Source organism: Symphodus melops (assembly GCF_947650265.1).
Source record: "Symphodus melops genome assembly, chromosome: 4".
In the NCBI taxonomy this organism is placed as follows: Eukaryota; Metazoa; Chordata; class Actinopteri; order Labriformes; family Labridae; genus Symphodus; species Symphodus melops.
In genome coordinates this window covers 6,903,094-6,927,030 of record NC_136694.1, presented here as the reverse complement: position 1 = coordinate 6,927,030, position 23,937 = coordinate 6,903,094, and the positions used below count along the sequence as shown (strand labels likewise).

The 23,937-nt window shown below is 44.1% G+C and overlaps 1 protein-coding gene across 2 annotated transcripts in view; it reads right to left on the bottom strand.

The window, feature by feature from the left end:
- Nucleotides 1–313: 313 nt before the first annotated feature.
- rybpb (RING1 and YY1 binding protein b) overlaps nucleotides 314–23,937 on the bottom strand; it is a 43,644-nt gene continuing 20,020 nt past the window's right edge. For both annotated transcript variants that reach the window (XM_079341496.1, XM_079341497.1), the window contains exons 3-6: nucleotides 13,066–13,362; nucleotides 12,928–12,984; nucleotides 3,916–4,011; nucleotides 314–1,946 (exon numbers count right to left, since the gene is read on the bottom strand). In XM_079341496.1, the coding sequence (XP_079197622.1) occupies nucleotides 1,697–1,946; nucleotides 3,916–4,011; nucleotides 12,928–12,984; nucleotides 13,066–13,362 (700 nt within the window). In that variant the 3' untranslated portion in view covers nucleotides 314–1,696. The remainder of the gene's footprint in view (nucleotides 1,947–3,915; nucleotides 4,012–12,927; nucleotides 12,985–13,065; nucleotides 13,363–23,937) is intronic.

Here is a 23,937-nt window from a genome sequence, read left to right as displayed (position 1 = left end):
CTGCTGGGCTTCACTGCTTATGGGTCATCTGGATTGAAAAATATTTTATATGACAAAATACAGTCAGTGATCCTAGATAATGCATTTAGTCATTTGAGACTCGACAACTTCACCTCCAACATCTTTTAGTTACTTTGAGTTATAAAGTACTGTTGGCAGTCTGAAGAGGGGGGCTTTCTAAAGCTAGCATCTTAAATCCACCCTATCAAGTCAACACGCATTCCACTACTTGGTTTAGAGCTGATGATAGTCTTCAGGCTCACTGGATTTATATTTCTCCATTAACAATAATGCAATAGGAACGCCATTGAAATGGATTAAATTAGTCTTTATTTAAGTTGATATTCATCTCATACATATGATAATGTCATTTCAAATTATCTATTTAGCATGTCAATATGAAATTCCTTTGGTCCTTCAATAAATAAAACTAAGATATCATATACACATTTATTCTTTATACATTTTCATACATTTAAAAAGAAATTCGGTTGGTCTAGTATCAGTAATGATGAAAATTGAATTAAAACCTTGTAAAAATTGATGTCAGGTGTTCTGTTTTCTACTTAAAACTGTTTGCTATTTCAGTTATATTTTAGTATCTGCTAATTTGCTTGATATTTGCTTTTGTCTTCAGGTAAGGAAGATAAGATGTGTTCAACAGTCGAAAAATTGATTCTCTAAAATTCGAGACAACTTGCCTTTTAACAGTTTGATTTTACCAAGTGGAACTGTGTGTATGCATTCTTCATCAAACAGAACAACCAGCTCAAGTAACTTCAGCCAGTAAACTCGTCATGTTAGCATGGAATGCAGAACATAACAGCTATTAGTGTTTTACACAATAGCCTACACTGTACAATTAAGGACATCATATACTGTATAAGAAAATCTGCTATAGCATACTAAATCAATGACAATCTAGTTGAAAATTAAGATATGTAACCCTCATGTGACCGTCTTTCATTGTACATTGACCTGTACAAAACAAGAGGGCAGATATCAGAGGTCCAGACAATTTCAAAGTGAGCCAGTGTTGTTGAACAAAATGAGAATAAAATTTATCAACACTTTTTCACGTGAATTGAATGTGTATGCAAAAATTCCAGGTCTACAAAATAGCTTCACAGTGTATCTAGCACCAGTGTGTATGAAGATGTCCTATCTTTTCTAAGTTGTAATAAAAACACTGACGAGATGAACGATCAGCAGAGCTGCACAGCAAAGCTTAAACATAAAAAGGAGAACATCAAAATATACAGGTGCAACAGGTAATAAATAAAGGGTCAGAATAGTTAAAAGTCGTATAAATGATGTTGGTTATTGTGCCCAGTGGAGAATTCCTCTTTACCAAAAAAATGTCAACTTGGCGTCACATCCAAGTACAAATATAAAACATGACATACATGTGTTCGGGCGCTACTGCAAGGTAGTTTGGATATTGAGGCGTTATTTCTTTTTGCACAGCCTGCCTGTGCCATGGGTGTAACATGACAGAAATTCCACAAGCATGTTTCTTGTTTCTTGGACTGCACTGTTCCTCTTAGGGCAGTCAGCTACTCTCAGCATCCAGGTTTGGTCATGGATTGAAGGCAGGGCAGTTATGGGAGAGGTATCTCTCCCCCAACAGGACAATCCAGTAGTGTGGAAAAAGAAAAACGTGATTCAGGAGGGCTAGGTGGGAGGGCTAGGTGCTTCAGAATGACTCATCATGCCCCAAAGAGAGATCCCCTTTAGGTGTTGAGGCACGTGAAGAGCCCTTGTCTATACTTTCTGAGCCAGAGCTCTGGTGCTGTTGTTCAGAGCCCACACTGGATGTAATGGTGGATGAAGATGTGGAGGAAGAACGGGTCTTCTCCTTAAAGTCTGTTATGATCACTGTCACATTCCCTACAGTAATAGCCAACTGCTGGGCGGTGCTCCTGTCAATGTTCTTCAGTTTGGGCCTGATAGGGATAGACAGACGAGGTAAAAATGAATAACATGGCAATACAATATAAATTAAAATAACGTGCGGAGCAGAACAAGAGATCTTCAACATGTCTAGAATACACTGACACTGAGTCGATCGGATAAATGCTGTTGGAGGAGTTTGTTCAAATAGCTAACCTGTGAAAAAGGAATTTCGGCAGTTTTTCTTGCATTCACAAAATTATGGCGGACTTCCTGTTTAGTTTTGACTATGGGTGTAAGAGGATTTTATGTAGCTCCTGCCATACCCAATGAGCATAAAAAATTTCATGCATGTAGGATGAAGAAACCCCTATGGGGAGGCCATTTTTAAAATTTCATGGGGGCGCCACCCGTAACAAACTACTTCCTGTTTGTGACGAACAACGCGTCCGTATGACCACGCCCTTTGACGAAATAACGTGCGGAGCACAACTAGAGATCTTCAACATTTCTAGAACACACTAAGATTGAGTTTACGATGATCGGATAAACGCTTTTGGAGGAGTTCGTTCAAATAGCCAACCTGTCAAACGCGAATTTGAACCATTCAAAAAAAAATATGGCGGACTTCTGGTTTGGTTATGACATGGGTGTAAGAGGATTTTATGTAGCTCCTGACATGCCCAATGAGCATAAAACATTTCATGCATGTAGGATAAAGAAACCCCTATGGGGAGGCCATTTTTAAAATTTCATGGGGGCGCCACTGAGTCATTTAGCCACGCCCACTTATTATAACAACATGACAAGTTTAATTTTTCTACTGGGATCCTGTGTGTTATGTTTGATGACTCTACACCTATATTAAGCACTGTAACAAACTACTTCCTGTTTGTGACGAACAACGCGTCTGTATAACCACGCCCTTTGAGGAAGTAACATGCAGAGCACAACGAGAGATCTTCAACATGTCTAGAATACACTGACACTGAGTTTACGATGATTGGATAAACGCTGTTGTAGGAGTTCGTTCAAATAGCTAACCTGTGAAAAAGGAATTTCGGCCATTTTTATTGCATTCAAAAAAATATGGCGGACATCCTGTTTGGTTATGACTATGGATGTAAGAGGATTTTATGTAGCTCCTGACATGCCCAATGAGCATAAAAATTATCATGCATGTAGGACAAAGAAACCTCAATGGGGAGGCCATTTTGAAAATTTCAAGGGGGCGCCACTGAGTCATTTAGCCACGCCCACTTAATATACTAACATTTGTAGTTTAATTTTTCTACTGGGATCATGTGTGTGATGTTTAATGAATGTATGACTATATTAAGCCCCTTAACAAACTACTTCCCCTTTGTGACAAACAACGCTTCCGTATGACCACGCCCTTTGAGGAAATAACGTGCAGAGCACAACGAGAGATTTTCAACATGTCGAGAACACACTGACATTCACATTGTGTCAATGGGATAAACGCTTTTGTAGGAGTTCGTTCAGATAGCTAACCTGTGAAACGCGAATTTTCGCCATTGAAAAAAAATATGACGGACTTCATTTTTGGTTTTGACTATGGATGTAAGAGGATTTTATGTGAGATCTCGCATGCTTAATGTGCATAAAAATTGTCGTGCACGTACGATGAAAAAACCTCAATGGGGAGGCCCTTTTGAAAATTTGAAGGGGGCGCCACTGACACATTTTGTGAATTTTGATTACGAAATGACGAAAAGATTACATTTTTTTCGCCAGACCCGATGACTTTGGAGATTTTGATGAGTTTTCATTCACGTTAAAGCCGTCAAAAATGGCTCAGAAGGGGCGGAACAAAAAAAAAAAATCATTTGGGTTTCAATAGGGTCCTTCGCACTTGTCAGTGCTTCGGTCCCTAATAATAATAATAATAATAATAATAATATACAAAGTGAGAGCTGTTGTTCAGTGTAAAATATATTTCATGAGTTTCTGTAACTATTTGTTCTGCCAAAGAACACAGAATAAAAAAGGTCAACAAACCTGGAAATGTAAGAGTTCTTGTTGGTCTTGGTTGTTGATTTGCCCAATAGTATGCTGTGTTTGTCACTGGGTGGGCTTTGATGGTCTGATTTGGGCCTGGACAAAGTGAAGATAAACATTGCTTATTTAAGAAGCCAGAAGCATCATCAAAGTCACCAAAAACAAATAGACATTTTATGTATCCAGAGGGAAATTCAAAATGACCCAAGGCAAACAGCAAAACTGAAATGCACCAATTTAGAATTCCAGTATCCACAATTCTTGATTTTCAGGCAGCACGTGCTGCACTAAGCTTAAAAAAGTTAAACTGAGGTGGAGTGCTTTGTGACAAAACCTCTGCGTGTTCAAGGACGATCAGACAAGGCTTGGGCAATAAAACAACTAACAATTATTGCAATATATTTTTTGTCAATATAAATGTCAAAATTGCCACCTGACATTAAAGAAGAAGAAAAACACGACAAACAACTAATCATTTCGCAGCCGAAAGGAGTGATAGCAACATTCAAGAAAACACTGAACCTATCGGCTCAAAGCACGGAGAAAACATTGTTGACAAGACAAGAAGAAAGGCTAACACGAGTGTTAGTGTGGACCATATTGTAAATCATATAAACAGTCTATGGCGTGGAGCCTCAAGCGCCAGTAGAGCAAACGGTCACATCAGCATTTCCAGCACCGTGCTGTTGGGGCCTTCCAAGTTAAACAGGCAAACAAAGGACTCTGGCCTGTGTTTTCTCTAGGAACAGGCAAACAAAGGACTTGGGCCTGTTCCCCTCTGAAAAGCCTGATTAGAGTACTCTCAGCCAAAACAAAGAGCTTTTTAGAAGACTCAAAGTCCCAGAAGCCTTTGCAGTACCTTCTTTTCACACCTACATGTGAAAAGAAGGGGGGACCAGAAACCCCTCTCCTCTCATTGGATTGGACTGAAGGTGTGCCCCTCCCATGAAGCCCAAGTTACAAAACTCCAGGACAACCAGTGTCCGCTCTCTTTCACACGTCCTCCCTTGGCGTCCGGAGATACCCCTCGACATCCTGTTTAAAGAGCACACTTCTCTTTGTGTTCGGATTTCACACCTTCAACTAAATACAGATTATTCATTACTAATGATATTGGTATTTAATTAAGTAATTTGAGACTGATATTTGTAGTATTTTGGTTGTTCCCTGTTTACAGGGTGGTGCTCCAAGGTTTATTAAACTCAGTTTAATAATAATTATTAATTTATATTAACAATTAAATAAACTTCATTATTAAATTGTGCCGGTGGTTCCTACGAAAATTCACCTGTGGGATTTTTGCATTGGAATTTGGATCATTGCAGAAAATAAACTCTGTGACACGTTTCTGACGTGTTGCTGTTTTGTTCAGCGGGATAATCTTTACAGATGATCATTTATAATGAAGTTTGAAGAGTTAATGTAGCCGAGAGAAGTGAAAAGCTAACGTTATGCGCTAGCGAACTACACCGCGGTTGGTTTAGATAGATAGATAGATAGATAGATAGATAGATAGATAGATAGATAGATAGATAGATAGATAGATAGATAGATAGATAGATAGATAGATAGATAGATAGATAGATAGATAGATAGATAGATAGATAGATAGATAGATAGATAGATAGATAGATAGATAGATAGATAGATAGATAGATAGATAGATAGATAGATACTTTATTGATCCCGAGGGAAATTCAAGCGATCCCGAGGGAAATTCAATTATAATGACGTCACGGCCGTTATGCTTCATTGATCTAATCAGCGGATTTGACAAGATAGCTAAACGTTAGCTTAATAAGTTGTTTATTAACCTAATATTTACGAGAGCACTGAAAAACAAGACTAGAGGCTGTAAGGAGGATTAGGGAGGGAGTTCCCAGCGTAATGACGTGTAATGTCTGTGACAACCACTGTAGTTTTAGTTAGCTACTCATTAGCAACCACCGTTTAAAGTTCGCGTAAAAGCTTTGAAATTCACAAGGAGAATTTTTTAAAGGAACTGGATAATATTAAATGGGATTTAGTATGCGCCATTGATGACGTGGATAGGTATCCACGTCATCCCTTAATTTATTTATGGATCTTTACATGAGAGTTGTCAACAATCATGCTCCATTAAAGAAATTTACTGTTAAAGCCAAAGGTGCTCCCTGGATTGATAAGGAATTAAAGGGTTTGATGGCTCATAGAGCTGAGGCCAAAAAGGTTGCCGTTCTTTCTAGCTCTCTTGCAGAAAGAAAACTTTATTGTACTTAGGGTTAGGGTTAGGGTTAGGGCTGGAATCTAGTAACCAAGGTGAACAGAGTGAAAAAGAAAAAGTATTTTCAAAAAAGAAACTCTGATAGTGGTACAGATAGTAAAAGAATGTGGAATGTACTCAATGAAATCATGGGAAGAAAATCTACCTGTTCTTCTTTTGTTGAATTGAATGGAGTTTATTTGACTAAACCGTCACAGATCGCAAATTATTTCAATGACTACTTTGTTAACAAGGTTTCTAAACTTAGAGAGAAAATGGATTGTACAGTTGATTCCAACTCTGATGAGCTGATAAAAAAATTTATTATGAAAGATAAACAGTGTAATTTTATTTTTTATCAGCTTAATGCTGTACAGGTGGAAATGTTGCTGTGCTCTTTGACTGTGGGGGGGTCTGCTGGAACTGACAACCTGGATAGTAGGCAGTTGAAATTATCAGCTGCACATTTGTAAACCAATTTGTCACATACACATGAGGACGAAATTATTAGCCCCCCCATGAAAATTTCACTTTTATTTAATTATTTCCCAAATGCTATTAAATAGAGCAAAGAATTTTTTACACAGCCTTTTTAAACATCCTAGTTTTATTTTGGATGATTTCATTATTTTACTTTGCACAGAGAAATGAAATTATATCACAAAAACCAAAAACTACCTGGGTCAAAATTATTAGCCCCCTTAAGAACTGACCTTTTAAATGAGCCATAGAACAAAACACTGTTGTGCAATGATGTGCATTACCTTTGTAATGCTCAAAGCTTGTAAAATCAAGTTAAAATTGAGTATTATCTACCAATTTACACACAGTATAAAAAGGTCAGTTGGGATTGAGCTGTCACTTGAGAAAGCATCATGGCAAAAACAAAAGACATCAGTTTGGACCTGAGAAAATGAATTGTTGATGCACACAAAGCAGGAGAAGGATATTCAAAGTTATCCTATAGGTCAACTGGGCTTTGGAACAATCTTCCAGTTGAGATTCGTAATATCAGGGGAAAAACTGGTTTTAAAAAGAGACTAAGATTGTACTTATTCTCAAAGCCATAATACCATCTTGATTATTGATTGAGAAAGGTTGTGTTATGTGACAAGTAAAATGTATGTTGCTTTTCTATATTTCATTGTTTTTATCTTTATTTTTAATAGCCTAAGTGCTTTCAGTGTTGTTGTTTTTTGTATGTCAGGACTTGACCCCAGGAAAACTAGCTGTCGTCTTGGCGTCAGCGAATGGGGATCCTTTTAAATAAACAAGTGGGGTCTTAGCTAACGTACTTTTTCTCGTCTAGCAAAACGTCAACATCTCTTCAGCTTGTGTTAACTACAGACCTTATTTCAGGCGTCTAAACACAAATCCATTCAAAATCCCCATTGACTTTTAGAGTTAGGAACGCATGGCGCTAAAATGCTAACTCACTTCCTGGTTTTAGGACTGCACCAGTCTATACGCTCCTGAAAACCCCAACAGTGCACTGAGCTTATGATGGTAAAATGTCCCTATGTTTAATAATAGTTTTTCATGCTCTGACAATAAATATTCACCTAACCATAATTAATTCTCTGGTTTCTTCAGCTTTTAAGCAGGAGCAAAAATCAGCTATTAAATTGAAAGAAATTATGATTTAACGTTTATCATAATAATTATTGATATTGTTCCCATCCATCCATCCATTTTCTGCCGCTTATCCGGGGCCGGGTTGCGGGGGCAGCAGTCTAAGCAGAGACACCCAGACTTCCCTCACCCCAGACACCTCCTCCAGCTCTTCCGGTGGGACCCCAAGGGGTTCCCAAGCCAGCCGAGAGACATAGTCTCTCCAGTGTGTCCTAGGTCTACCCCGCGGCCTCCTCCCGGAGGGACATGCCCGGAACACCTCCCTAGGGAGGTGTCCAGGGGGCATCCGGACCAGATGCCCGAACCACCTCAACTGACTCCTCTTGATGTGAAGGAGTAACGGCTCTACTCCGAGCTCCTCCCTGGTGACCGAGCTCCTCACCCTATCTCTAAGGGTGCGCCCAGCCACCCTACGGAGGAAGGCCATTTCGGCCACTTGTATCTGAGATCTCGTTCTTTCGGTCGTGACCCAAAGCTCATGACCATAGGTGAGGGTAGGAACGAAGATCGACCGGTAAATAGAGAGCTTCACCTTTCGGCTTAGCTCCTTCTTCACCACGACGGACCAATACAGCGACTGCATGACTGCAGACACCGCACCGATCCGTCTGTCGATCTCACGCTCCATCTTCCCCCCACTGGTGAACAAGACCCCGAGATATTTAAACTCCTCCACCTGGGGCAAGGACTCCCCACCGACCCGAAGGGGGCAAGCCACCTTTTTCCAGTCGAGAACCATGGCCTCAGATTTAGAGGTGCTGATCCTCATCCCAGCTGCCTCACACTCGGTAGCGAACCACCCCAGTGCGTACTGGAGGTCCAGGTTTGATGGCGCCAACAAGACCACATCATCTGCAAAAAGCAGAGACGAGATCCTGTGGTCCCCGAACCGGACCCCCTCCGGCCCCTGACTGCGCCTAGAAATTCTGTCCATAAAAGTAATGAACAGAACCGGTGACAAAGGGCAGCCCTGCCGGAGGCCAACGCGCACCGGGAACAGGTCCGACTTACTGCCGGCAATGCGAACCATACTCCTGCTCCGGTTGTACAAGGACCGGGCCGCCCTTAGCAAAGGGCCCCAAACCCCATACTCCCGGAGCACCCCCCACAGGGCGCCGCGAGGGACACGGTCGAATGCCTTCTCCAGATCCACAAAGCACATGTGGACTGGTTGGGCAAACTCCCATGAACCCTCGAGCACCCGCTGGAGAGTGTAGAGCTGGTGTGTGTTCCACGGCCAGGACGAAAACCACATTGTTCCTCTTGAATTCAAGGTTCGACCATCAGCCGGATCCTCCTCTCCAGAACCCTGGAATAGACTTTCCCAGGGAGGCTGAGGAGTGTGATTCCCCGGTAGTTGGAACACACCCTTCTTGAAAAGAGGGACCACCAGCCCGGTCTGCCAGTCCAGAGGCACTGTCCCCGACCTCCACGCGATGTTACAGAGACGTGTCAACCATGACAGCCCCTGCACATCCAGAGACTTAAGATACTCAGGGCGAATCTCATCCACCCCCGGAGCCTTGTCACCAAGGAGCTTGCCAACTACCTCGGTGACTTCGGCTTGGGTGATGGACGAGTCTACCTCTGAGAACTCAGCCTGCTCGGTGGAAGACGTGACGGTGGGATTGAGGAGATCCTTGAAGTATTCCTTCCACCGTCCGACTACAACCCCAGTTGAGGTCAGCAGCTCCCCACCTCCACTGTAAACAGTGTTGGTGAAGCACTGCTTCCCCCTCCTGAGGCGACGGACGGTTTGCCAGAATTTCCTCGAGGCCGACCGAAAGTCCTCCTCTATGGCCTCCTCGAACTCCTCCCAGGCCAGAGTTTTTGCCTCCACGACCGCCCGGGCTGCGGAACGCCTGGCCTGCCGGTACCCGTCAGCTGCCTCAGGAGTCCTATGCGCTAACAATGCCCGATAGGACTCCTTCTTCAGCTTGATGGCCTCCCTTACTTCCGGTGTCCACCACCGGGTTCGGGGATTGCCGCCACGACAGGCACCAGAGACCCTGCGACCACAGCTCAGAGCAGCTGCTTTGACAATGGAGGTGGAGAACATGGTCCACTCGGACTCAATGCCCCCCAGCCTCGCCCGGGATCTGTGAAAAGCTAGTCCGGAGGTGGGAGTTGAAGACCTCGCTAACAGAGGGTTCAGCCAGACGTTCCCAGCAGACCCTCACTACACGTTTGGGCCTGCCGAGTCTGACCGGCTTCCTCCCCTGCCAGCGCATCCAACTCACCACCAGGTGGTGATCAGTTGACAACTCAGCCCCTCTCTTCACCCGAGTGTCCGAGACACACGGCCGAAGGTCAGATGACACGACTACAAAGTTTACCATCGACCTCCGGCCTAGGGAGTCCTGGTGCCACGTGCACTTATGGACATCCCTGTGCTCGAACATGGTGTTTGTTATGGACAAACTGTGACTAGCACAGAAGTCCAATAACAGAACACCACTCTGGTTCAGATCAGGGAGGTCGTTCATCCCAATCACCCCACTCCAGATCTCACTGTCGTTGCCCACGTGAGCATTGAAGTCCCCCAGTAGAACAATGGAGTCCCCAGTCGGAGCACTGTCCAGCACCCCTCCCAGGGACTCCAAGAAGGTCGGGTACTCCACACTGCCGTTCGGGCCGTAGGCCGAGACGACAGTGAGAGACCTGTCCCTTACCCGAAGACGCAGGGACACGACCCTCTCGTTCACTGGGGTGAACTCCAACACCTGGCGGCTGAGCTGTGGGGCTATGAGCAAGCCCACACCAGCCTGCCGCCTCTCACTGTGGGCAACTCCAGAGAAGTAGAGAGTCCAGCCCCTCTCGAGGAGCTGGGTTCCAGAGCCCAAGCAGTGCGTGGAGGTGAGCCCGACTATATCTAGCCGGTAGCTCTCAACCTGCACAAGCTCAGGCTCCTTCCCCCCCAGTGAAGTGACGTTCCACGTCCCAAACGCCAGAAGCTGCGTCCGGGGATCGGGTCGCCGAGGCCCCCGCCGTCGACTGCCGCCCGATCCACATTGCACCCGACCCCTACGGCTTCCTCTGCGGGTGGTGAGTCCACAGGAGGACGGGCCCGCGTCATCCTTTCGGGCTGAGCCCGGCCGGGCCCCACGGGCAAAAGCCTGGCCACCAGGCGCTCTCCTGCGGGCCCCAACCCCAGGCCTGGCTCCAGGGTGGGGCCCCGGCTCCGCCATGCCGGGCGACGTCACGGTCCTTGGTCTTATTCCTGTCATGGGGTGTTGTGAACTGCTTTTGGTCTGACCCGTCACCTAGGACCTGTTTGCCTTGGGTGACCCTGCTGGGGGCTCAAAGCCCCCGACAACATAGCTCCTAGGGTCATTCGGGTGCTCAAACTCCCCCACCACGATAAGGTAGCAGTTCAGGGGGATTATTCCCAAATAGTGTTATGCCCTGAGGATTTCAAGATCACACACCTTCTTCCCTCTTTGCTGCTTGTCTCCTCCTCAGCAGTAGATAAAATCAGGGCTTTTTTATTGAATAATGGACAGATGGACATACTGTGCACCCAAAAAGCAGCTATTAGCACCAGACTATTTTGTTGGAGTTTAAGTTTATTCTGCATGTCTTTCTGTGTGTAGGATATAGAACGTGCAAGTTGGAGCGTTTGGAAACAAACAGAAACAATAGCTTTTCTTCTCTCAGTCCTCTATCCCAGTAAAACACATTTAATGGTATTAGCTAACACAGTGCTATTAAACTGTGGAGTGTGTGCGCTGTTGTGCATCCTGTGTGTGTGGATTAAGTTCAGACAAAATGCACTTGTATTCTTAATATCAGGAAATCTTAATATAGTGCACCATAGACTTTATACATTAATCCTCCATATAAATAAGGTGAGTGCTGGGCTGCATCAGGAATATAATAGAAAGACACCCGTGCTGTATGATAATCTCTATATCTCTCACACACAGCACTGTGGCAATGAGAAACTTATATTGAAGATTTAACGATTTTACAAGGTGATCCAATACAATTGAAAGATTAATGATCATTGCTTACACTTACAACTATATACCTTTTAACTGTTGTATCTGATTACAAACTTTCCATACGCTGATGTGAACATAGCATTACATATTGCTAGCCAACAACTTTCATTGCCCTGGACACTGGCCCTGTAACTGCTCTCCTGTGGCTGTTATGCCTCCTCATCCTGACCGGTTCCAGCGCTCTATCACACCAAAAAGGTTCATAATAATAAGCTAGTGGAACATCATATGTATAGGAATACATATTTTCTTCCTCTTTATTGACGGGAGCAACACTCAGATCCATGTTTTTCAATGTTAAACAGATGGGGATTCAGTGGGACTCCCCCATGTGACATCACATTAAAATGTGGAAGTAAAGAGAGCCAACAAACTGATTTCTGAATTTCTTTCAAAATAGTATGAAGTCATTTTCCTGTGACTAGATCACTGGTGTCTTTAACCTGCAATATGCCCTTTAATCGAGAAAGCAATATGTGTTGTTGAATCAATCATAGATTGAAGTCACAGATTCAATAATTTTTATCTGATCAGGAAATTGAGAAATTCAAAAAAAAAAATTGCTTTATTTTCTTAAATAGGTTGTTCCCTGAACCCCCCCTTCCCCACATTATTAGTCCACAAAACAAGTTCTTTGACAACATTAGACACTTATTATAATCAGCTTGCTCATTATTAGACGCATGTATCTGTGACTGCTCCTGCTGCATGTGCATTCAGCGCGCACTATCTGCAGTGTTTATAACGCAGTGCTGTTTCATAGTCTGAGTGGAGAATACAGCGACTGTGAGGACATTGCTATCGTCGTGCTAGCCGCAGACACAGTGAGAATGAACGGGGAAAAGTCGAACCGATTGACCGTTTTGAACGGATCATGGATCAACTGTGTGCTGATGCACTAAATGTTAAAAGGGTCGGCTGGTGCTCCAGTGTGTGTGTTTGTGTGCGCTGAAATGTACAGTATGTTGGTGCCTTAGCATTCTCCGCGATGCTTACAGTAATGACAGCAGAGAGAGGAGCAGGAAAAAGTAGATGCAGGCAGTTAGATAAAATGTGCTTAAAACATAGCATAGTTTTGATGACCTTTGCGTCAGAGCTGGACACACCAGCAAAACTAGGGCGATAAACACTCACCGTTGGGCCGATGGTTGACGATCTTCTTGCAGTGTCAGGGCCTTAAGGGATGGCTCTCTAAAATATATAACAAAACAATGAAGATAACACAATTGCAGATAACATTAAGAGATGCAAGTAAAAACTTGGTAGACTCACCTTGTCTTTTTGCTGTTGGGCTTCTTTGTAACTGCTGGGCAGATATCTTTCTCTGTATCAGTCTTGTCCCTTTCACCCTTCCTTTCATCCTCTACAGGCGTGTCTACCTCTGGCCTCTCTCCTTCTGGACGCTCTATCTCTGGGGGCGCTTCTCCATTGGTTGGCTCACCTTCATTATCTAGGCGCTCCTTGTCTAATCGCTCACTCCTTTCTCTTCGCTCCTTCTTTGATGGGGGGGGCATTGGATACTGCTGGGCCACTTGCTGAGCAACAAGCTGGGAATTGATCCTTGGTTTCCTGTCGAGAAGTTTGAAGGCATAAACGTACTGCATGTCATTTTCTTTATCATGATGCTTTGGCACAGAATAACATTCACTTGGATGCAGAGGGGGACAAAGTAATTGGTTTGCAAGTCAAAAGTAAGTCTCAAGTCTTTGGTCTGAAGTCCCGATTCAAATCCCAAGTAATGACGGGCAAGTCTTGAGTCGAGTCAAAAGAAAACAAAGGCAAGTCCCAAGTCGAGTCAAAAGTTCTAACCTTTGAATTTTGAGTCCTCAACAAGTCATAAGCTCTTTACAGAGTAATCTGTAACAGTTACACAAATCATGATTGCTATTTAAATGGCTTCATTTAGCCTAATTCTTAAAATAAGGCTGAACTGCTACCTTATCGTGGTGACCCTAGCAGGGTCACCCAAGGCAAACAGGTCCTAGGTGACGAGTCAGACTAAATGCAGTTCATAAAACCCCTATGAAGAAAAACATAAATAGGACCGTGACGTCGCCCGGCATGGCGGAGCCGGGGCCCCACCCTGGAGCCAGGCCTGGGGTTGGGGCCCCACCCTGGAGCCAGGCCTGGGGTTGGGGCCCGCAGGAGAGCGCCTGGTGGCCGGGACTTTGCCCGTGGGGCCCGGCCGGGTTCAGCCCGAAAGGACGACGCGGGCCCGTCCTCCGACTTCTGTGCTAGTCACAGTTTGTCCATAACGAACACCATGTTCGAGCACAGGGATGTTCATAAGTGCACGTGGCACCAGGACTCCCTAGGCCGGAGGTCGATGATAGACTTTGTGGTCGTGTCATCTGACCTCCGGCCGTGTGTCTCGGACACTCGGGTGAAGAGAGGGGCTGAGCTGTCAACTGATAGGCACCTGGTGGTGAGTTGGATGCGCTGGCAGGGGAGGAAGCCGGTCAGACTCGGCAGGCCCAAACGTGTAGTGAGGGTCTGCTGGGAACGTCTGGCTGAACCCTCTGTTAGCGAGGTCTTCAACTCCCACCTCCGGACGAGCTTTTCACAGATCCCGGGGGAGGCTGGGTGCATTGAGTCCGAGTGGACCATGTTCTCCACCTCCATTGTCAAAGCAGCTGATCTGAGCTGTGGTCGCAGGGTCTCTGGTGCCTGTTGTGGCGGCAATCCCCGAACCCGGTGGTGGACACCGGAAGTAAGGGAGGCCGTCAAGCTGAAGAAGGAGTCCTATCGGGCGTTGCTAGCGCATAGGACTCCTGAGGCAGCTGACGGGTACCGGCAGGCCAGGCGTTCTGCACGAGCCCGGGCGGTCGTGGAGGCAAAAACTCGGGCCTGGGAGGAGTTCGGGGAAGCCATGGAGGAGGACTTTTGGTCGGCCTCGAGGAAATTCTGGCAAACCATCCGTCGCCTCAGGAGGGGGAAGCAGTGCTTCACCAACACTGTTTACAGTGGAGGTGGGGAGCTGCTGACCTCAACTGGGGATGTAGTCGGACGGTGGAAGGAATACTTCGAGGATCTCCTCAATCCCACCTTTACGTCTTCCACTGAGGAAGCAGAGGCTGAGTGCTCAGAGGTGGACTCGTCCATCACCCAAGCCGAAGTCACCGAGGTAGTTGGCAAGCTCCTTGGTGGCAAGGCACCAGGGGTGGATGAGATTCGCCCTGAGTATCTGAAGTCTCTGGATTTGCAGGGGCTGTCATGGTTGACACGCCTCTGTAATATCGCATGGAGGTCGGGGACAGTGCCTCTGGACTGGCAGACCGGGGTGGTGGTCCCTCTTTTCAAGAAGGGGGACCGGAGGGTGTGTTCCAACTACAGGGAAATCACACTCCTCAGCCTCCCTGGGAAAGTCTATTCCAGGGTACTGGAGAGGAGGATCCGGCTGTTAGTTGAACCTCGGATTCAAGAGGAACAATGCGGTTTTCGTCCTGGCCGAGGAACACTGGACCAGCTCTACACTCTCCAGCGGGTGCTCGAGGGTTCATGGGAGTTTGCCCAACCAGTCCACATGTGCTTTGTGGATTTGGAGAAGGCATTCGACCGTGTCCCTCGCGGCGCCCTCTGGGGGGTGCTCCGTGAGTATGGGGTTCGGGGCCCTTTGCGAAGGGCGGTCCGGTCCTTGTACGACCGGAGCAGGAGTATGGTTCGCATTGCCGGTATTAAGTCAGACCTGTTCCCGGTGCGCGTTGGCCTCCGGCAGGGCTGCCCTTTGTCACCGGTTCTGTTCATTACTTTTATGGACAAAATTTCTAGGCGCAGTCAGGGGCCAGAGGGGGTCCGGTTCGGGGACCACAGGATCTCGTCTCTGCTTTTTGCAGATGATGTGGTCTTGTTGGCTCCATCGAACCCGGACCTTCAGTGCGCACTGGGGCGGTTCGCTACCAAGTGTGAGGCAGCTGGGATGAGGATCAGCACCTCTAAATCTGAGGCCATGGTTCTCGACCGGAAAAAGGTGGTTTGACCCCTTCGGGTCGGTGGGGAGTCCTTGCCCCAGGTGGAGGAGTCTCTCGGGGTCTTGTTCACGAGTGGGGGGAAGATGGAGCGTGAGATCGACAGACGGATCGGTGCGGCGTCTGCAGTCATGCGGTCGCTGTATCGGTCCGTCGTGGTGAAGAAGGAGCTAAGCCGAAAGGCAAAGCTCTCAAATTTACCGGTCGATCTTCGTTCCTACCGTCACCTATGTTCATGAGCTTTGGGTCACGACCGAAAGAACGAGATCTCGGATACAAGCGGCCGAAATGGGCTTCCTCTGTAGGGTGGCTGGGCGCACCCTTAGAGATAGGGTGAGGAGCTCGATCACCAGGGAGGAGCTCGGAGTAGAGCCGTTACTCCTCCACATCGAGAGGAGTCAGTTGAGGTGGTTCGGGCATCTGGTCCAGATGCCCCCTGGACGCCTCCCTAGGGAGGTATTCCGGGCATGTCCCTCCGGGAGGAGGCCTCGGCGTAGACCCAGGACACGCTGGAGAGACTATGTCTCTCGGCTGGCTTGGGAACGCCTTGGGGTCCCACCGGAAGAGCTGTAGGAGGTGTCTGGGGTGAGGGAAGTCTGGGTGTCTCTGCTTAGACTGCTGCCCCCGCGACCTGGCCCCGGATAAGCGGTAGAAAATGGATGGATGGATGGAAAATAACAATACCAGTGTTACTGACTCGGTTTTATTTATTTATTTTTGCTAAATTATTTTTCTTTTACTTTTATTTGTCTGAATTCTGTGTTGAACAATGTGTTCCACTGAATCCAAAATGATCCAAATCAGTGATCTCACCGACACCAGAGAAAACCTTTTTTTGGCTCACTGTGAGCCATTAATTGAGAAGTCTTTAGGTGGTGCTCCTCAATACAAAGCACCACACCTCCATGTGTCCAACTTTTAAAAAAGTGCTTGATGTCACCCTTTTTGCCATGGGAAACTGAAATCGACAGGGCAAAGAATAAAATATTTAACGGATGCAGTATTGACAGCCAGTGTATGCAACACAAGTGCTCGCAGGCTTTTCAAGGGGTAGTGGCTTAATTCAACAGAGGGAATTTTTGTTTTAAATAAAATACACCTTGGCTGACTTAATTTTATAAATCTGTATGTGTTGCCCTTAAAATGTCGTCACATTTTATTTAATGTCTATGTTCTTATTTTGAATTATCATTACCAGGAAGGTTAATCTCTGATACAGTGCTAAAATAGCCAGATAACACTGCAGTTAGTTTCGCCAGCAGGAGGCAGTGTAGTGTGGAGGCTTCTCCCATTCACAGACTCTTTGTTTTGGGATTGTCATTTCTTCCACGTTCATCTGAGTGAAGCTGAACGGAAAAGAAGCACAGTGTCATGTCTCGTTCTTTTCTTCCGTTTATACAGATATTCTTAGCTCTCATTCCGAGACATGTAACATGTACAAGAGCATGGTTACTCTGGCAATACGTACTGTGCCCAAGCACAATTCAACCAGTGTGACCACTCCTCAGGCAAGGTAAACTTCTTTCGCTTTGGTTTGTGATTTCGCCCGAGTAAAAAGATGCAGCTACACAACACTGATAGCCTTCATCATGGAGTGTTCTGGCTATATCTGACTGAAATTACTCAAAAGTAGGCCTGGGCATTAAAATGATAATTATGGGTGATGTAATTTTTCTCCATATAAAAATTATAAGTACAAATAGGACCTGTGGACATGCACGTCCACAGGAAGCAGCCTGTTACCTGGTGGGGGATTGGTGCCTTGCACAAGGGCAACTCCGCAGTGCTTGAGAAATGCTCTGACACCTCTCCAGCGACCAGATCACACCCATATTTTATTAACCAAATTCATTACATTACATTTTCACATTCTCGAAAGATTCAAACAGCCATTATTAACCCTCCTCATTCCAATGTTATTCATTCATCTAATTAAAGGCTTAATGTGCAACTTTTTGATCCAGTACTCATCGCCCTTGAGCACCAAATTGAAACCAAAACAATTAGAGCTGCATTGTTGCGCTAACAGCCTGTTAGCAAGAGTGCTACCATTAGCCAAATGGTAGCACTCTTGGGATTGCTCATAGCTTCACACTGCATGTACATTTACACAAATTGACCATGATCTAAAAACACTTAGGTGACATTCATATAAGCAGTGAGTATTATTTTTGTTTTCTCGAGTCCCCAACAGCATCCATGGATACAATACTTACTTGTAGAAGGTTCAGAATGCATAATTTTATCTTAAGTTCAATTAGTCTTTTACATCCTGTATTTTGTGATAATTTGTTTAATTTGCCTTCCTTTTATTTCTCTGTATTTTTTGTATAGCAATTTGTAGCTATATTTAGAAAAGGACAATATGAATTAAAACCGCAAGCGGTGATGAAGGGCCCAAAGAGCCCCGTACATGTCGGGGTGTGTTGCAACCGCGGGAGTGTATCCGCAGGAGTCCAACAGTGAGACATGGCCAAGCAGCAGGCCTTAGTTTGATTTGTGTAAAAGTCAAAGTTTGATAGTACACCAAGGCTTTGCTCTTTTCTGTAGAATCGTGAGGAGCACCTCGGGAGATCTTAACCCTCATGCCCTGTTCCTAAACACTTACCCACAAGACTGAAGTTATAGTGATTGGACCTAAGAACCTTAGAGAGACTTTCTCTGCCGATATAACGGCCCTTAGTGGTATCAGCGTGGTGAATGGTAGAATGGTTGCCAGCCAGCGCCAGCCTTTTTCACCATTTTGACCAGACCATTTTCACCAGACTTTTACAAGACCCACAGAAAATGTAGTTCTTTGAAAATGTAAATATTGAATACATCAAAAGAAAGATCAGAGCCTCTGTTTTCATATACAAAAATATTTTATTCAAGCTTCATTCATTCTTTTTTTTTTTATCAGCACTTGAATATCGGCCATTTTCACAAAAAAACATCATTCCGGACAAAATGCTGAGAAAACAGCACTTTTGTAAAACACACTTATTTTAAAGAAAAAAATGTGATTTTCAGTTTACATTTGGATTCTTTTTACTTTCATTTGACAACTACAGTTATATTTTAAAATAAATAAAAATGATTACATAAAATTATACATTTTCATTGATTAGTGTAGCACTATAACATTTACAAACTACATTATACATTTTTCTTCTCTTAAACACTCAGAAATACTTTTTTTTACAAACTTAAACATTGGTTATTTTCAATAATAAAACATTAGTTGAACAAAAACCTGATCAAAAAGAGAGACAACTGTGTCTCCCAGGGAAGTGCCTTCTCCGCAATAGGGTTTCATGTTGTAACAGTACCCTGTGTCAGAATCGCAAAGGATGTAGGATTTGAACCCATATTTGACAGATTTTTGGGGATTGTACACCCTGAACGCTAGCCATCCACGCCACAGAAGCATACCCTCATCAATGCAAATGTTGGTGTTAGGTTGATACATTTGACTGAATTTAGATACAAGGTAATATAAGACAGGGCGGACTTTGTACAACCTGTCAGTACTATTTGCTGGCCTTGATTCATAATCATTGGAGTGTAGAAATCTCCATATAATTTCAAACCGGTTGCGGGGGTGGCCATAATGTCATCTGTAGACCAGTACATTTCAAGGTCAGGCTTATGAATGATATGATCAAGAGCAGCAGCATCATTTAGAGGTCCAGGATTCTCAGTGAAAGTAAAGTCTTTTGGCTGCCAGTTCATTTCTTTCCACATCAGATTACGACCTGTAAATAATTAGAATGACAATATTTTTATTCAACAGTGCAATGTGCACAAAGAGAGGAACATTATTTTATGGCCTCTTTATATCATATCTTACCTATTTCACCTTGGGTAGTTCTGTATAAAGGACACATGGGCCTTGAATCCCTGGACTCTGTGTGTGGAAAATGTCATACAAATACTCATTTGGTAAATAGTTTGTGCACAAAATGAAAGATACATTTATTTTTAATCTCCTCAAAAATTAGCAGATGCTCTCGTCTTGTATCATGTAATAATCATACAATCTTAGTAACAGGTTATCAAACTAAAAAAATACACCATGTTATCATAACTCACCTTTTGCACCTATGGTGGGTCTGTAAGAAGGAGACCTGGATCTTGGAGACCTGGACTCTGTGTAGGAAAATGACAGTAAAATGTCATACAACCATTCACTTGGTAAATAGTCTGTGTACAAAATTAAAGTTAAATTATTTCTTTTTTTATCTTCTCTCACAAATTAGCAGATGCACTTGTCTTGTAGTATCTAATGATCATACAATCCAAGTAACATACTATCAAACTAAATCAAACATGTTATCATAACTGTGTTATTTCGACGTCAAGTTATCAGATGCCTATGCTATCACGGTAAATCAAAAAATAACGTGATCATATCTTACCTCTTACACGTCCTGAAGGTCTGAATGTAGGTCCTGAATCCCTGCATTCGCCGTCGCCGCTGCCATCTTCATTCAGATCAGTTTCACGAACGTCAAAAATGAATTACCAGAGTCTGTATATAATTAACTCTAAAGCTTCCGTAGCCGGATATCTCCTCACTGGTGCCAGCATGTTTGTACTGTTCAAGAGCTTTTATCTCATATCTATACGGCTAATGTTTACTTTTTGACGCGCGTCAGACTCACATACAGACTGATCGAACTCCACCTGCCGGAAAATAAGGACGAAGAAGATGTCTGTTTTTTCTTCTCTACTTTCCCACGGGTGGTCTTGTTTGTTGGTTTTTGACCTCACAGTCCTGTAACTTTTTCACAACATTCGTCAGAGCGCCCCCTATCGCATTTCACTGAAAATCAGGTCTGGCGAAAAACTTGATATTCTAGTAGTTTCGTAAAAGAAATTCGCAAAATGACTCAGTGGTGCCCCCTTCAAATTTTCAAAAGGGCCTCCCCATTGACGTTTTTTCGTCGTACGTCGTCCGCCATCTTTTCTTGCATGCAACAAAAATGGCCAAAATATCTTTTTTAGAGGTTACGTATTTGAACAAACTCCTACAAAAGCGTTTATCCGATCATCGTAAACTCAGTGTCAGTGTATTCTAGACATGTTGAAGATCTCTCGTTGTGCTCCGCACGTTATTTCGTTTAAGGGCGTGGCCATGGCGTACCATCAAACATTAATGTCTCGGAGCACCCCTATTTTACCTTTCCGAAAGGCCTCCCCATAGAGGTTTTTTGCTTTGACATGCATGACAATTTTTTTGTACGTTAATAATGTCAGGACCTACAAAAAACCTCTTACACCCATGGTCAAAACCCAACAGGAAGTCTGCCATATTTTTTTTGAATGGCTGAAATTTTCGTTTCACAGGTTAGCTATCTGAACGAACTCCTACAAAAGCGTTTATCCCATTGACACAATGTGAATGTCAGTGTGTTGTAGTCATGTTGAAGATCTCTCGTTGTGCTCTGCACGTTATTTCGTCAAAGGGCGTGGTCATACGGACGCGTTGTTCGTCACAAACAGGAAGTAGTTTGTTAAGGGGCTTAATATAGTCATACATTCATCAAACATCACACACATGATCCCAGCAGAAAACTAAAACTACACATGTTGGTATAAAAAGTGGGCGTGGCTAAATGACTCAGTGGCGCCCCCTTGAAATTTTCAAAAAAGGCCTCCCCATTGAGGTTTTTTTGTCCTACATACACAAAAAATTTTATCATCAGGAGCTACATAAAATCCTCTTACACCCATAGTCATAACCAAATAGGAAGTCCGCCATATTTTTTTGGATGCAAGAAAAATGGCTGAAATTCCTTTTTCATAAGTTAGCTATTTGAATGAACTCCAACAAAAGTGTTTATCCGATCATCGTGAACTTAATGTCAGTGTGTTCTAGACATGTTTAAGATCTCTTGTGCTCCGTACGTTATTTCGTTAAAGGGTACCAGCGTACCATCAAACTTGGATGTCTCGGCGCACCCCATTTTTTTGACCTTTGGTGACTGTAAGGCCTGCCATCATTTTTTGGGGCTTTTTCTGCCTTTATTTGAGAGAGAAAGTGGATAGAGACGGAAATTGGGAGATTGACATGCGGGAAAGGGCCTCAGGCCGACGTCGAACCCGGGCCGCCCGCATATGAGGGCTATAGCCTCCATACATGGTGACGCGTGCGCTACCACACTGTGCACAGGCGCCCCAGAAGGCATCAATATTAATGTAAAATTCAAAAGGATAAATATAGCTAACAAAAATAAAATGAAACTGTCAGATTTCACCAGCTACCGCCACAGCTTCCACTCATGGCTCATCTGTTTGTAAAGTACAATGCCTGTGATTATAATTATGTAAATGAAGATAATGTAAAGGAAAGTGATATAGCTAGGGAGTACACGTGTAGCTGCAAACTACACAACAGCTTCCCTTGTTAGAAGCTCTTCACACTGGAGGAGATGGTGAGAAGATGGGACAAAATCAGAGAAATGACCAATGGTAAGTACTCAGAGCTTGCTTGGCTACATGATTCTTGTTTTCTGTTTGTAAAGGCTAGGAGGCCTAATAAGAAAATAACTTGCCATCAGTGCCTTATAAGTAGTCTGTGTCTGTGTGAGTCTGTCTGTGTGCATTTGTGTTAAGTCTTTGTCTTCGTAAGGCTGTGTGTGTCTATTTGTGCGTCTGTGTATCGTTGTCTGTGTGGTTGTCTGTCTGTTCATGTATGTCTGTGTTGTGTGTGCGTGTGTCTGTGCGTGTGAGTATGTCTGTCTCTGTGAGGCTGTGTGTGTGTCTGCATATTGTGGTCTGTGTTCAGTGTGAGTATGTGTGTCAGTGAGTCTGTGTGTGTGCCTGTCTGTCTGTGTGTCAGTTAATCTGTGTGTGTGTCAGTCAGTGTGTGAGTCTCTGTTGTGTCTTGTGAGTTAGTGAGTGTAGGTCTTTTTCAAACCAGCCACTACACCCTATCCCTACCCACTACCCCTCAGTTTGCGCATCCACACGGAGGGCCCGACATATTAAGTCTGTGTCAAACCTATTAGCAGGGACGGGTAGTTGGTAATAAAACACTCCGCGAATCTGCACCGATGCCAATGTTTGGATCGCGTGTAATTATTGCGTCCGGTCGTTACGGAAGAAGCAACCTATACAAATGTAACTTTCATGCAAGTGCTTGTACAAACACTGCTCCAAACTAAGATCGACATTTAATACAGTCATACTGACGTTAACAACTTCACATTTATGCTGTTTTGAGGATCAGATATAAGCTGACTCTTCTTTCTTCCTTCAGTTGAGGTGATTATTAATTAAATGTTTTATATTTAGTCCCATAGGGACTGTTGCAAAAACGAAAGAATATTAAGTTAATTTAAGTTAATATTAAGTGAAAATTAAGTTTTCACTGCTCATATTTATTTCTTACTTTTCTAGTTTTTATGATTTTTTGTTAATTTAAATCAAAACTTAACTTAGGCTACAACAAAAAAAAAGCCGTCAAAAATGGCTCCAACGCGATGGAAGGAAAAAAAAGTTGGGTTTCAATAGGGTCCTTTGCATTGGTCAGTGCTTCGGTCCCTAATAAATTAACTGAACATTACACCTCAACAACACTTCACTGGCATGGCAGGGAAGAAGCACATGGTGAATCCTGGACTCACATTTCCCTTTTTTCTCACTCCTCATCTGCACTGCTGACCTCAGAGTCAGCCTCCAGTTGGACACTTTAATGCATATTGATAGTCACCTTACTGAGCACAGGTCACTTTAACGATAATCACCCTAATTATGTCTGGTTTCATCCTACTGTATTGTTATGCTACATCTGTAATGGTTGACATGATCACCCTAATTATGTCAAGTTTCACTCTATTCTTTGACACTTAATGCTAATCTGCTCCTCAATAGTTGGGTACTTTAATGACAATTAGAGCTGAAACAATTCCTCGAATAACTCGAATAATTCGATTACAAAAATTCATCGAGGAATTTTCGCTGCCTCGAGGCTTCGTAAAAAAATTTTTTTGCGTCATCAAAACTTTGGTACGAGTATAAAACACGTTTAATGTAGCTGCAGCTACCTGCTCCTCTCTCTGACACACAGACACTTCAACACACACGCGAGCGCGGCGCGCCCCTTTTAACTTTTAGTCAGCACACAGTTGATCCGTGATCCATACGACCCAGTCGGGAACACGTGATCCGGTCAAACGGTCGGCTTTTCTCC